This window comes from Mytilus californianus, unplaced genomic scaffold (assembly GCF_021869535.1).
Source record: "Mytilus californianus isolate M0D057914Y unplaced genomic scaffold, xbMytCali1.0.p SCAF_3, whole genome shotgun sequence".
NCBI lineage: Eukaryota > Metazoa > Mollusca > Bivalvia > Mytilida > Mytilidae > Mytilus > Mytilus californianus.
In genome coordinates this window covers 108,770,106-108,786,643 of record NW_026262679.1, presented here as the reverse complement: position 1 = coordinate 108,786,643, position 16,538 = coordinate 108,770,106, and the positions used below count along the sequence as shown (strand labels likewise).

Here is a 16,538-nt window from a genome sequence, read left to right as displayed (position 1 = left end):
ATACAAAAAAATTACCATAGCACAATAACACAATGGCGGGATGCATAAATACCGACCCACGCCAAAAGGATATTACCAAAAATGGACTAAACAGTAAAAATATACAAAGCCAATAAAATAACACTATAACGCGTAATTAAGATGATAAACAGTCAGAACCTAGAATCTATACTTCAAGACTATCATGTATTTTTGTGAAGTTGAAACGGAATATTTATCAACAAGGTCTTGGTATCTTTCGATGGTCTTTTTTAGAAAAAGGGCGAGACGTGACATTACCCTGGTTCATCAACTTTCTGCTCAGACACTGGTGAAGTTTTATAAAGTATGCGTAGCAGCTGCAAGCTCTTGTATACAGAATGAGTTGGGAAATGCATATCTCATATGCAGGTGAAGTTGGTATATTGCTGCTTAGGTGGGGGAAATTTATAATTTCAAAATTAAAATCGTCCCGTTTGTTATAGATTCTGGTACTGAGATGACCGCTTTTGTCAAATTCGAGGTAAAGGTCTAAAAATTTTCTTGTTCTGGAGAATATTAATGTAACCCAATCAGAAAAGTTTGGATTGTTAGTGGAAAGCACATCATCAATATATCTGAATGTGAAATTAAATGATCTGGCTTCTTTGATCTTCTTGTTTTTGACAAGTGGCTGAAGGAACTCCGACTCATATGAAAATAAGAAGAGGTCGGTAAAGAGAGGCGCACAGTTTGTTCCAATATGAATGCCGATAATTTGTTGAAAAAACCTACCTCCAAATTCAACAAATATGTTGTCAATAAGAAACTCCAGCATACTAATTACTTGTTTCTCGGTGTAACATGTTTTACCTTTTTGTTCACTATTAACAAAATATGCCGTATTTTACCCCAAAGCAATAATTTTATAGTTTTAGCTACCATTTAAAGGGTTAAAAAATCAAAGGTTTTCATAGAATTAATTTCAGAGAACGATCGAGATTTGAAATTCTTTTTAGAGTTATTTAGAATTCTCATATGGTTAATACCACTACGCTAGTCACCAGTTTCACAGTATTTCTTCTTTCACTGCACGGACAGAATTTTTGTCAATATAATGGACTATTCTTTTGTAGAACATGTAGATGAGCTGGCAATGTACCGCTGTTTGTACGGAATTTTGTGAAGCTTAGGTATCCAATACAAACAAGGTAAACCCTCAGATTTGCTTTCAATGTAATGTTCATTGAAGCCATAAAAGACTTATGATTCGCCAAAATCTCATCCTTGTCAAATGATATGTTTTTGTATGTGGGATAACCTGAGTGCTCATTTATTTCTAATTCTTTTACGAGACACTCGTAGTAGTACGATTTTCATACAAAAAAAAACAATATTATTTGAAGGTTTGTCCGCAGGAACAACAACATATTTATCGTGAAGATGATAGACATTTCACAGGTTCTTTGTCTTTGAATATGGACTTTGGTCGATCATTCACACACTTTTTCAACTTTTGAATTCGACGTTTTATCAAAGACCTGATTGCTTTAACCCATTCTGACAAAGTGGTCAGTTCGACTCGACTTCTTCTCGTTAAGCTCATGCTCTCGCGTAGTCCTCAATGATATCCATAGTTATTTTAAAACTATGATTCCAATTGATGTGTTGGGGTTCTCTGAACATGGGACCATGATTTGTTTGAACATCGGTAAAGTACTGTCGCCTTAATTTACTTAACGTTTTTTTTTTTTTTAAATCTTTTGGTTTAGATATTAGAGAAATTTTCTTTAGTTTTGGAGAGTTTACACCAAAACGTTATCGAAATTTCAATCAAGCAACATATATGGAGAGAAGCAATATTTCATTTTTTTCTTGGCCTTTCAAAGAATGTGTCACGCATTACATAACTTTATCTTGAATTCAATTAAAATCAAGTTGATGTATGATTGACTACCATTAAGATTATCAATAAAGAGTGACTCCCCTAACCTTTCCATTTCTAGATTGCAACATACATAGATTTTTACAAATCAACAACATACAAATTTTTGGTATTTCAGGTTTAACGCAATAAAGTACATTTTAAACCACGAAAATCTTCTGGAATGCACACCAAAGGAAATATCAATATCTTTTTTTTGAAAGAGTCTTATTAATTTTATCTAATTACGGTTTTTTGCTTGAGATCAGACAATAAGGAAAGCAAGTTAACAACAGTGTATAATTTCAGATATATTTGATATGTTACCATTCCCTATTGCTCACTCAACTATGTTTCTTTGTTTATCATATCATCCCAGAAGTATATCTATATATTCATATCTATGTTTCCTGCAATACTTCTAAGAAAATGATCTATTAAGGTTCCACTAAAGTCAAAATATAGGACACTTCATAAACATCTAAACTTTGCCTGTATTTTTCAACCTATAATGAGTAAAGTCCTAAACTATGAACACATATGTTCATTTAAACATACTTAACATATACACACTGTGTAAATTGTTAATTGTAAATAAACTTGAAATTGTTATGCTGTGGCCAAACCGGTTCTTGGGGTGAACACTAAATTTTCAAAAAAATCTGCGAGACGACTTAATTTGCTTAAAATTGGTATGGACGAATACTGTTACATGTAATGCAGGGCAAGCTCATGTTGATATGTCACATACATATGTTTTAATGGCGTATTTGTTCAATTTCTGTGTTGTAACTTCGATATTTGTTCACCTAGATACATGAAATTAACTGAAACTCGAAAATCAATACATTTTCTGAAAAATCAACATAAGCTTGCCCTGCATTAGATATAACAGTATTCGTCCATACCAATTTTAAACAAATTAAGTCGTCTCGCAGGCCTCCAGATTTTTTTGAAAATTTAGTGTTCACCCCAAGAACCGGTTTGGCCACAACATAACAATTTCAAGTTTATTTACAATTTACACAGTGTGTATATGTTAAGTATGTTTATATGAACATATGTTCTCATAATTTAGGACTTTACTCATTATAGGTTGAAAAATACAGGCAAAGTTTAGATGTTTATGAAGTGTCCTATATTTTGACTTTAGTGGAACGTTAGCTACACATAAAACAATAGAATTTTAAAAGGCAAAAGTTACAGTACTTACCTTAATAAAAGACAACCACTTGCAAAGGTCTCCTACTTTGGACTGTCATACGAGCATGTAACGGACTTAGAATAGTTTTGAAGACTCAAATGTCGCCTTTTAAATCTTGTTTGATAGATTATCAAAAAGTTGATCGTAAACAGAAATCAGTACAGAAAAATCTGTAATAACGGCACAATAAAACAACAAAAATAAAAGGTACACGTAAAATAATAGTAAACAAGACCACATCAAAGAAAGTTCGTATATACTTTTTTTTGTTACCTGCTGATAAGTTATTCTGTCTCCCTACACTTTAATAACATCGAAAAAAACGGTGTAGATTTCACACAGAAACAACATTCATAGCACAGAAAGACAAGATTTGTTTTTCATCCCGGGATTCTAGACGAGCTTTTACAAAGATTTGGCACAATATTTTTGGAAATTTTGGTTTGTTTTCTATTGATATTCTTCAACTTTGTAATTGATTTGGCTATCCAATTATTTAGATTCGAGCGTCGCTGATGAGTCTTATGTGGTCAATACAAGCGTTTGGCGTACTAAACTATAAGCCTTTGATGAAGTTTTTATACCTATTTACTAAACATCGGTATACTTTCTATGTTTCATAACTTATAACCGAATACTATTTGACTTATTTCCGGATGTAGTTTTGCGTTACCTATCTCAGTTAAAGAAAAGAGAGGTAAAAGATACCAAAGGGATATTTAAACGCATATTTCGAAAATAAACTGGCAACGCCATGGCAAAAAAAAAAAAAAAATCAGTGCACAAAACACAACATAGAAAACTAAAGACTGAGCAACACGTACCCAGCCGAAAACCGGGAGTGATCTTAGGTGCTCCTGAAGGGTAAGCAGATTCTGCTTATTTGGCACCCGTTATGCTCGTCGTGCATGCTCACACTATATGGTATTCATTAACATTATGCGCCTTACAAACTTTATCAAATTGCTCCAACAGAGTTATGAGGACGAACGACTGAAATCGACACTTAACATCGTATCGATCACCATCACGAGTTGGTTGACCGATACGATGTGGCGTTGTCTCAACTCACTAGCGACATGTTTTTTGCGGTCTTAGATCTTTAGAGAACCAGTTTAGGCCACGGATCTTTACTTTTATCGATTGTGTTCCTGGTTGTGACGTTTTGACTGAGTTTGAATTTGCATGGTAGTTGATGCATGCATAGCAGGGGACTGTTACCATATCGAAGTAACGCACCTTTAGGATTTTCCATCAATTTTTGTTTGTTTCCTTGATTCGTCTCAACCTAATCGATTTACAAATTTGAACATCGGTAAACTGCTGTCGCATCATGACCAACACGACTAGTTCAACTATATAGAGAAGGCACTGTTCATGAGCTTACCCAAGGTTTTAATTAGGTTCTTATGTATTGGCTACTGTCTGCTGGCAAAGTATTAATGGGAATGGCTATAACACTGCAATATAAATGATAGAAAATGAATTATCGATAAGGTTCCTATCAATAGTAAAAGCGATCAAACTGGCCGAAACACCATTAGATATAATTTTGAAAGAACGACACGATTAAAATGATACATGGTTTAATCAAAACACTTAGAAACACTTTTCAGTGTGCACGACACTTGCTTCTGAAGTAATTGTTATCATGAACTATTTAGATCAAAAGTGTGCAGTAAATTTTTGCGCGAAAGATCGACCCAGTTATTTCAGAGGACACTTTTTAATGTGCTGTATAAAAGAGTCATATGTTAAGAAAATATCCAACAGTTGAGGGCATACGGGATAATCGGCGGAAATGAATTTACAGGTCAACCATCTAAGCAACATTGGTGTCACAACAACGTCGATTAAAGATCATCAGTTATTCAATAAGAACCAGAAATATCTTTAATAGTAACAATAGCAGACATTTTGTTTTGGTCGGCAGCTACACTGGATATAATGTAAAACACAAACCTCCAAGGATGAGTGTTATCAAGTTTTGTTTCGGAAGTGTAAGTCATAAATTAACAACCAACGGTGTTATGTATTGTCAACAGCTCATACTAATCTTGAGAACAATGTTTGTTAAAAAGATGTATTTGTTTCCTTTTTCGATATTAAAAGCAAAGAGTAAAAGAAAGAAACGAGTCAAAATTAGCTCTAACTGGCCTTAATGAAAACCTAGTTTTAACAGATTAGATCTAAATTATGACAAGGTACTACTACGATGATATACGTCTCTTTTACAAACGTACTGCTAATATTTGTTTGCAATACTTTTATAATAACTGATTACACAGATAATCACGTGTAAAATGGATCTCATAGAACTATTGTTAACTTGTTCTCGAGTCAGAATTTGTATCGTTACAATGACGATTTTTAAAACTCACAAACCATCTGCCTGTTTCATAACATTTATCTCAATGTTTTCTAAGTAGTAACATTAATTGCTCAATATCGATTGCTGTTTACAATTGCATTATAAAGTTTCAATCTTTTTCTACATTAAGCATATTAACAGCAATGATTTACGGAAGTGTGTGACTACTTGAGCGCTTTTATCTATATTGATAGACTGCTGGTATACCACTGATACTTTACTCTACGAGTCAATTACTGACGACTAATTAGTTTTATATCGCGGTAGGCTACGTGGGTTTGAATTGTAACAAACCACTTAAACAAAACTTCAAATAGCTGCAGATATGCACAAATTTCTGTAAGCTTATCTAAGCATACCGTATTTGATAATAATTTCTCCATTATATAATGGACATTTCATATCGCATTTTATTCATCGGTACCTACTCAAATTTCAAAAAATAGGAGAAAACTTTTTCTTGTATGATATACAAGATAAATAACGATAAAAGAAAAAAGATAAATGGGATTGAATAGCTTTTGACTCGAAATTATGAATATAAGATAATTGAAAAGTTGATGCAGTCAAAATATTCAGCAACGTATTTTGAGAAGGGAAACCCTGGATAAGTGGTAGAAATAACATTTGTTACAAGTCTGTGGTAATTGAAACATATAAATATCAAACCAAATGAAGACAGTTTCTTCAAAAGTGATGATTTTCTATAAATTGTTTGAAATTTCATAGTGATAACATACTCTAACTTTGTTTAAACCTGTTTATTTACTTTTGACTTTAATTATTTATCCCTTGTAATTTTTTATTAACTGTGTATTTGCATTCAGGTATCACAGGTCAAATTTATTCGTTCATTGTGTGTTAATTTACGTTTTTTGATTGAGTTAAGCCTTCCAATTGATATTTTATAGTGTGTTTTTCTATGTTGTGATGTTATACTATTGTTTCAGAAAAGGGAGAATGTTTGGTACCATTAAAACGTTTAATCCCGCTGCAAATTTTTGCACCTGTCCTAAGTCAGGAATCTGATTACAGTAGTTGTCGTCTGTTTATGTAGTTCATACGTGTTTCTCGTTTCTCGTTTTTATATAGATTAGACCGTTGGTTTATCCGTTTGAATGGTTTTACACTAGTAATTTTTTGGGGCCCTTTATAGCTTGCTGTTCGGTGTGAGCCAATGCTCCGTGTTGAAGGCCGTACCTTGACCTATAATGGTTTACTTTTATAAATTGTAACTTGGATGGAGAGTTGTCTCATTGGCACTCATACCACATCTTCCTATATCTATGTAAAATTGAAGAGAAAATCATCTATTCTAAAGCCTATTCAAATTAATTTTGATGGTTTAGTTTTAAAATTGATTATAATCAATATTTTTAAATGTAAAATATGCTAATTTACGAATTAAGATACTGCTCTTCGATGTGTTTATGATGCTCTTTGTTGTATTAAATTGTAGTAATCAATATCATAAAGCGAAATGATATTAACGTGTATTAACTTGATATATATACTTCAAAGTAATATTAACGTGTATTAACTTGTATGATGCCCAGAAGTTGTATTAGTAAATTGTATAAATGATGACTATTCGTACTATGTCACCTTACTGTGATATATATTGTGCTGTCACCCTTCAGTTGTATTGCTTTAAAAAGAAAACATATTTAAGTGATCTTTGTTGCGCTATGATCTATTTAACGATTCACTTAGCTTACAGCTTTCTTTTTTTGGGGCTTTCTTTTGGAATACAGAATATATAATATCCGTTCGAAATTTAAGATTTTCATGGGAGAAACGCACGAATTCAGATACCAAGTAACATAAATCGTAGAAGGAGAGAAAACACCATGACAAAAAGATGAATAAAAAACAGAGAAGGTAAAAGTAAAATATTTCAAATGTTTTATTCGAAAATAATGTTTAAAAATTAGTTTGAAGATAGAATTCTTAAATTAACATATTCAAAACGAATAAAATGTGTACAAAAATATTGAAAGAAATATCAAAATTTTACAAAGTGGTGTGACGCAGGACTTGCATTCTCTGGAATTTTTAATGGAACGGGAAACAGTAGAGAGAAGTAAACAAAAGTAAGGTCACAATTTTTAATGAAAAGTGAGTATAACAGATTTGTTATTACTAATATTTTGCTTTTGATTCAAAATGAAAAAACTCGAATAAATCAATATTTTAAATCCTTTGCGTGTATTTTAGTTTAAGTACATGTTGAACTTAGTCTTATCTCGTAAACATTTTCAGGTTGCTAGTTGTTGAGATCAATCAACCTTTTTCTTCTTCATAAGTTTTGTTACTTTTGTGATCTTAAACATATCACACATAAGATATCGACCTTCTGCTTTAAAGGAAACATCAGAGTACACACTAAGGACAATGGTAATCAAAAGTAACAAAAGAAATAACGAAAACATATATTAACAGAGAACAAGAAAATCAGAGCAAAAGACACTCGAATCAAATCAATGCATAAACCATAACAAACTGTATATCTAATATAGGTTTTGCATCAACAAGCTGCGATTATTATGGAATGACTGTAAGCAGCCTATGACCACATTAATATAGGTTAAGTATGTATCACAGCATGATTGCAAATGATCATGAATATAAATGAGAACATTTGATATAATTTTCTCAGTTATCAGATTCAATTGTATGAATATAATACAGACAAATAATCTTCCAGTGGTCTTCATTTCTTCTTTTTGTCGCTGATGTCGTACTTCATTTGTAAATATTCATCCTTCATTTTGAATTTCGGCTTAAATTATATAGGTAACTAATAGTCACTAATGGATGACATAAGTGTTGTATATCAACATGTCATTTTAAAAAAAGTCAAAAGAACTTATTAATAAGGACATATTAATTGGATTTTAACTAACCAATGGTATTTAAGACCGTAAAAGGTGAATTGATCATTTATTTATTAAATTATTCTGCTGTTATTATAACTTTATTGTCCATACACTTTTTGAACAGAAAACTTCGATTCAGTGGTGACGTATCGGTTTTACTGTTGTTGATAACTGAGCAGCCTTTAGCAAAAACTTTTGCGCTAAAATTTTCTCACTAAACAGTAATCAAGACAACGACAGCAAATTCGTACATTGTTATATAAAGCGCCTATGGATATTTGTACTTGAAGCAGTTACAGAAAAGAAACAAGAATGCAAGTTTCCTCATGCTAAGCATACCCCACTCTTATTTCAAAGTTTCGGAAACCAGGAAGTAAGTGTCTGACAGATCCGAAAAGCGCATATGCATTACAACGCGCCACTGCTGAGCGTTGGTGACCAAATATAAGGTCATACTGTAGTTTCTGAGATATTATTTGCTGGACCGACGAACGGACATTGTATTTACAATATAGCCCTTTCTTTTAGACTTTTTCTACTCTATATACCACTTTGTCTCATAATCTTATTAAGAAAAAAATCACACATCTAATTAAATGGGCATTTAAAAAGTCAGAATGCGAATATATATGTTCAAACTCTTTTAGGTCATTTTTTAGTAACAACAAACAAAAGAACTATGTCAATTGAACCTGCTTTGATACTATAACTGCCCTTGATTTTTTACTAGATAACATTTTTGTTCGCTATTGAGATTCCTTATATCGTCAAGTTATCGGAATTCGAATGGGGACTAACTGTGCACCACTTATTGCGGACCTGTTTCTGTATTGTTATGAGTTACAATTTATGACTAAAATAAGCAAAGACCCATCGAAACACAATCTGATACAAAAAATTTAATAACACTTTTAGATATTTGGATGATACATTGGCTCTCAATAATGACGACTTCAGTATGTACACTCAAGAGATTTATCCTGCTGAACTGACTTTAAAAAAAGCTAATACTAACAATGAGCACTGCCCTTTCCTGGATGTTGATATCTATATCTTTAACGGGAAGCTTATTACCAAAATTTATGACAAAAGAGATGATTTTTCATTTCCTATTGTTAATTTTCACTTTTTAGATGGTGACGTTCTCTTGTCACCATCTTATGGTGTTTATATGTCTCAGCTTGTTCGATTCGCTCGTGTATGTAACACCGTATTTGATTTTAACGAAAGAAATCTCTGTATTACTGAAAAATTATTACACCAGGGTTTTCGATATCACAAACTAGTAAAAACATTTTCAAAATTTTACCATCGATACAAGAACATCATTCGTAAATAGAAATCAACATGCAGACATCTTATACGTTCAGGTATTTCACATCCAATCTCTTATGGTAATATTCTTTACAAAGCACAAAAATGTCGGCATTCACCTCAAAAGCTAACCAAACATTTAAACAGACTTATTCAGAAGGGATATAATTACGATACTGTTGTCAGGTCATTAAAGATGGCATATTTTGGTATTAATATTGATTCACTCATATGGTCTCTGCATCGGAAATAAACACATTTATTCTAAAACCAGTTGTTGGCATGATACTGGTTATGTTCTTCTCATATATTTTATGATGGTATGATACTAAACCCCTATAGGGAGGGATTGTACTTGATTATCATATAATGAAGACATAATCTTTCAATCAGTTTAATTGAGGTCTGGAGCTGGCATGTCAGTAACTGCTAGTAGTTCTTTGTTAATTTATGTATCATTGTCATTTTGCTTAGTTTCTTTTATTACCTATTCTGACATCGAACTCGGACTTCTTTTAAACTGAGTTTTACTGTAAGTATTGCTGTGTGTTTGTTTAATCTACATTGGCTAGAGGTATGGGGGGGGGGGGGGGGTTGAGATCTCACTAAACATGTTTAACCGCGCCGCATTTTTGCGCCTGTCCCAAGTCAGGAGCCTCTGGCCTTTGTTAGTCTTGTATGTTTTTTACTTTTAGTTCATTTTTATGTTTAGGAGTTTAGTATGACGTCCATTTTCACGGAACTAGTACACATTTTTGTTTAGGGGCCAGCTGAAGTCCGCCTCCGGGTGCGGGATTTTCTCGCTGTGTTGAAGACCCATTGGTGGCCTTCGGCTGTGTTTTTTACTCTTTGGTCGGGTTGATGTCTCTTTGACACATTCCCCATTTCCATTCTAAATTTTATTGGATATAAGTACTATTTATCCCTTCCATTTTAGGGCGATACCATCGGGATAATAATCATACTACATAGCCACATTTAAAATAATTGAAGACGTCTGGAGTTACAATGTTAGTATAATTGCCGTATTGTTAGATCATGACAGTCAGGACGGCATCTTTCTTTTTCGTAATTACAGAGGGGTAAAATTGGTATAGCTTACTTTACTGCACTAGATGTTTGCCTATTATCGCCTTTTGAATTATTGTCATGGTAAACCTTTAGAATAATCCTAAAGATGTCTGTGTCTTACAATAAAAAAAAAGGAATTATCTTTGGTATATATAATTAACATCCTTGAATATAAATTACAGGCGATAGAAAATCAATATTCATATTTATTGTATATTGCAAAGGGAAAAGGGGAAACAATGAACATTGATATTATCAATTTGTCATGCAGTTTCTCTTTTGTTTTATTTCTATTTTTACTTAAATGATTTTTGGGAGTTCCCGTAGCAAACACATCTTCAAAAAAAAGGGGCAGGCATTTTGGTACCACAATTTATCATAATTTACTAATCTGATTCTACTGAAATTTTTATATATTCTTTCTGTCAAAATGCCACTATGTAATTCCAATTTATTTCTGAATTCGGTTAGTTTTTGGTGTTTTAAATAGCACACACGATGGACTATACAAATCAAGGTGCTTTCTGACTACAGCTTTTAATTTTGACATATAATGGCGAAGAAAACATTTGGATATCCAATTTTCATTTTTCTCTAGTTGTTGGAAGAGTATTTATTGTTCGGATCGCTGAAAATGGAGTTTGTTCGTTTAGGCAAAGGAGTACGAAATATAGTTTAAGATAGGGGAAAAAGCCATTAAAGTTTGCAGTGAGTATCATGAAAACGAAATACAATGCAATTTTTCGAAAATCGCCAGTAGTTCAGACATTAAATTTGGGGAGAAATTAAATTGCATGAAAACAATACCGAAATAAGTATAAAAGTATACTTTTTGCTTATTCCAGTTCATTGATAAGTTGTTACTGCTTTTACTAAAAAAGTTATCCTGGGCAAGTATAATCTCAATGTGCATAGGTAAAAATATTCAATGCGGAATGAGTTGCGAATATAAAATTTGGCAATATTTCAGCTTTTAAGGAAGCATAATTACGCCATGATGTTGTCCTGTAATTCAATTTGTCCTAAAAGTCCGATCAATCAACGTTAGATGAAGAACATGCACAAACAGACAGAACGCGAACAAACTTTAAAACAAAACACATTAATAAAATTGAATAACTTAAAGCTATCAAGCAATAATTAACCATTGAGACAATTTATCAATCAAAAATCCGAAGTAGTACCGGTATTATATATTAATGGATCTTGTGGCAAACTGAAAATGGTAATTTGTTTTAAAAAACTAAGGTTCCAACTCCCTCAAGCATGACCTTATATGGATTTTTCTATTCCTTTTTATGTGCCTTTCGGTTACCTCACGTATTCAATTACTTATTCTAATATGACGTGCTTCTTTCGCTTTGTAAACAACACCGTGATAAAATTCTCGATATATCTATACATAGCGCAGACTCGGAAATGAATATAACAATGGCTGTTACAATATACCTCCCACGTAAATCCACATGTATCGTAACCTATGTGCAAACGCTATGCCGATTTTATGCAATTGAAATAAAACTAAAGAAACTTTATTCTTATTCTGATGCATAACAGAAAGAATTAAAGCATTAGAGCTCGGAAAAATATACAAAATAAAAACAAAATCAAATTCCGCGAAATTCTAATAATGTATTTTGCGCATTAACGTCATTTCAAAACATGACGTCATACGAATGAAAATGCCAAAGCTGAAGGTTTTTCCGTTGCGTAGACCCTCCAAATTCAAATAATTTTGCGTTAAAATTGAGTTTTGAGGTAGGTGTTATTTTATTTTCTATTCTATTACATCATTCGCACATTTACTGATTTCAGCAAGTTAACATGGCGGCTCCTAAGTTACGAAATGTCAACTGTTGATTTGACGGTAGCTTACGAGAAAAAAATGTAAATTAAAACTGACAATTGTCGAGGTTGAGAATTAAAAGAATTAAACACATTTTTTCAAGCGGTTATTACAGGAAGAATTCATGCAAGGTATAGATTTTTTAGAAATATTTAGCTTTATCTATCAATGGGTAAAATAGAACAACCACACACACGGCATACCCTGCCTTGCTACAGTTTTTTAAATGACTGTATTTGTCCTATTAGAATCAAAGTAATTATACACTCTTGACTCCAATTTTTTTTGGGGGGAAAGGGGGGTGGGGTTGAGTGTTCCCGATGAAAGTTAATCTGAAAGAGCGCTTCAGACGGGATTTATTTAGTGTTATTTTCAATGTTTGGGAACAACAAAAAAAAAACAAAGAAAAGAAAAATAAAAGGCAAACGTATTTATCAAACTGCACAAAGTCTGAAAAGAATATAAAGCTGTATTAAATGATAATTCCAGTATCAGTTATGAGATGTGAATGATACATAACGTCACAGTACCCAAATTGTACTGAGTACCCAAATTGCACCTATTCAACAAAAATAGCTGCGGAAATCTTACAAATTTTCTTTTAGACGAAACAATTTGTAATTTCATTAATTGACATTATACACGTCTTTCAACATAGGTAAAAATATTTAAATATACACAAAACGTTCACAGTATATATCAACAGATTAAGCATTCCCCAGAAAAGTAAAATCTACGGAAACGTCGCCATGCGACGTTCACAAAAAGTAACCTTTCAAAAAAGAGCAAATAAAATATATTACATGCCTCCATTTCTTGAAAAATGATCAGTAAGCATATACTAATGTCAAATTGTTCTAAATATTTGAAGAAATAAAACCAAACATCTGTTATTCGATTTTAAAGATGTGAATTTAAGCATGGATGTTTAGAGGTCGGTTCAAACCCTTTTTTCTATGAATCAATATAAATTCAAAATTAAATTGGTGTACCTATATAATAAATAAGGATACGTCTACAAAATAAACACAGAATGGAAACTTTTGTCTGGACCATTAAAAAACGTAGGTGAAAAAAAACTGTCAAAATATAGGCAATTTGGGTACCCTCACGTTAAGCTATGTATTCCTTCAATTCACTTGATTAACCCGATTTTTTGGAATATACTAGTACATATTTCATACAGATCGATAAATTTTCCAACTTTGGTTGATGCCAATAATCTTGTTTTCTAAATTCGTGCTAGCACATACCTTCAGTTTTAGTGGTAGCTGATGCCAAAATATTCGTGGTAAACCATCGACCTTCGTTTACTAGATGGCTTATTGCTGTTGTTTCCATGTAAGCTCACTTTGTCAGTTTTTATGAAATTTCCCCCTTTTGAATTTACCTTGAAGTTCGGTATTGTTGTTATACATTTTGTTTCTGTTACATACGATACTAGTTAACTGTACTCATCTGTACCGTTTAAACCGATACCAGATATTGTGTTGTTATGGTGCTATGCTATGCATATGAAAATGTTCATCTGCATTAAACCTGCAATTGATGTTCTGTGCATTCCTCACGTGAAACTTTTATGTCAACGATTAACTACTTGCTATCATTGCTGACATGTTATAATAACAAAGAACTTCTATTTTCATCGTTTTACTTGCTATTCAAAAGATTTCAAACATGTTAAATCAGCAAAAAAAATTGAAGAAATAAGTAGAATACTTTCCCGATCAATAAGTTCTAGTTTGGCATTATCAACCTTGGTTAGTTTGTCATGCCATGAACACCTAATCATATCATGGAATAATCAGACATGTACTGAATTCATAATAAACAACAACAAACAGATATCTATATTTCATGTTTCTTTTTTGTGAAAAAATACACATTCACAACGTACTTAGATAAATTGTACTTTTAGCAATAATGGACTTATGATACACTCGTTTTAATCATAACAGAACATAGAAAGCTAGAATATGATCTGAATACAGAAGATGGAGATTTTTTAGATTCATTCAATTGTACAGTCTTTCGTCGGAAAACGATTGACGGATTTGTAGAAATTTCTACCACTTTTGAATGAAGTTTGTTGAATCATCCCGAATATCTATACTAAAAAATAATATGAAGTAGTTCTTGATGAATAACAATTGCAACTGTTATGATCTAAAAGAGCTAAGCAAGTGCTGGTTTTTTTCTCTCGTAATATAAATTGTTTGAACATTGGATAGCCTTTTGAATAATAATGGTCATATGTCGAAATTTAGGATATCGTTTAAAAAACTTATATATTACTTTATCTTATTTTAGTTCGAAAACGTGTTATATATTTTTACTTCATAACAATTAAAGATATATTGTCAACAGTAGAATACTAGTAGTTGATTGACAGATGTAGACTTTCTTTTGTCACATAAATTTTGCTTGTATTTAGACCATATTCTGTTCTTACAATTTAACATGAAATGCCTACACTGAAGTTGGTCCACCGTTGCCATTAAGATACACCAAAGGAACGTGAGCAGTATCTTTTGTATCACCGGAAGAACAATGGTTAAAATTATATGAGTCAAATTGAGACTTCATTTTTAACAGTCTTTTGAAAGCTTGTCTAAATTCTCGATTATAATAAGCATATATAATTGGATTCAAGCAAGAATTAGAATATCCTATCCAAAATAGAATTTTTCCAAGTATTGGTGGGTATGGACATAAGTCTTTACACATACTTGTAATTAAATACCATGAGAAAAATGGAAAAAAGCATAAAATAAAAACGCCCATTATTATTCCAAGCGTTTTTGCAGCTTTATGCTCCCTTTTCATTGTCTTCCGGTCAGAAATATCGCGAGAACTTCTATTTGGATATAAGGCATTTGACTTGTTTGAGCAAACACTAGCTGACCGGATATGCTTTTCTTGCTTCCGCGCTTCAATAAAAATCCTTATGTAAACAAATACCATTATAGTACATGGTATCCAAAATGAAACACTGGACGATATTATAGCATATAAACGATTCACAACAAAAGTGCAAGCATTTGGGTTATTTTTCAACACAAGTGCATTTTTATGTGTTGTGTAGAGTTGAGAATGAATGGGTATATACGAAATCAGTAGCGAAGCTATCCATGTAACAGCAATCATTGACAAAGCACGGAATTTTGTCATTTTTCTCTCATATTTTAAAGGTTTCATGATTGCTATATAGCGATCCATACTTATGCAACATATATGCAAAATAGAACTTGTGCTGAATAAAACATCATTCGAATTAAATACGTCACACATGAATGACCCAAATATCCATTTCTCACTAATTTCCATACTAGCATTGAAAGGCATCACCAGCACGGCAACTAAAATATCAGCAAAGGCCAAAGATACGATGAAGTAATTTGTCACACGTGACCTAAGACGTTCGAATTTAACAACACTTCCAATTACTAATAGGTTCCCTGCTACAGCTGTGCACATGATAAGTGTCATGACTGTTGATTTTAGCACCAATAAAAACACATCTAAAGATGTACCTGTTGTTTCATTAACAACAAAACTGTTGTTTGTTGCGTTGTCATTTATTCTTAGCATCATCTCTGGAGATTGCAGCGACATCTGTGATTTTAACATCGTTCATTTCCAAATAGAATGAAATAAAAAGGCAATACCAACAAGCTGGGAAACTTTAGTACGACATGCTTTGAAAGTGCTCCGTTTTAGTTTATCAAGTTTCTATTTCCATAATCTGCAATGAAAACAAGTACATTAGAATTAATAGAACAAGAAAATTCTTAAGTGAGATGTAGTTTCGAATTGAATGAAAAATGTAATAACTAAATTATCTTACGCTTTTTAAAAAACAATAGGATACAAATCAAACGAAAACGAAAACAAAAAGACAAATAACTGGAATATAGCGATATACCTCTTTGCTGAAATGTAAAATCCTGAGTGATTTAAATAAAGATTAA

The 16,538-nt window shown here is 32.3% G+C and overlaps 1 protein-coding gene across 1 annotated transcript; it reads right to left on the bottom strand.

The window, feature by feature from the left end:
- Window positions 1-14,307: 14,307 nt before the first annotated feature.
- On the bottom strand, window positions 14,308-16,308 carry LOC127735741 (octopamine receptor beta-2R-like). Its single transcript, XM_052246026.1, has one exon. It carries the CDS (start codon window positions 16,195-16,197, stop codon window positions 15,037-15,039), a length of 1,161 nt encoding a protein of 386 aa, XP_052101986.1. The 5' UTR covers window positions 16,198-16,308; the 3' UTR covers window positions 14,308-15,036.
- Between the last annotated feature and the right edge of the window lie 230 nt (window positions 16,309-16,538).

Bases quoted from the DNA above. Each gene is read 5' to 3' on its own strand.
- LOC127735741 (XM_052246026.1), bottom strand. From the start codon at position 16,197: ATGTTAAAATCACAGATGTCGCTGCAATCTCCAGAGATGATGCTAAGA.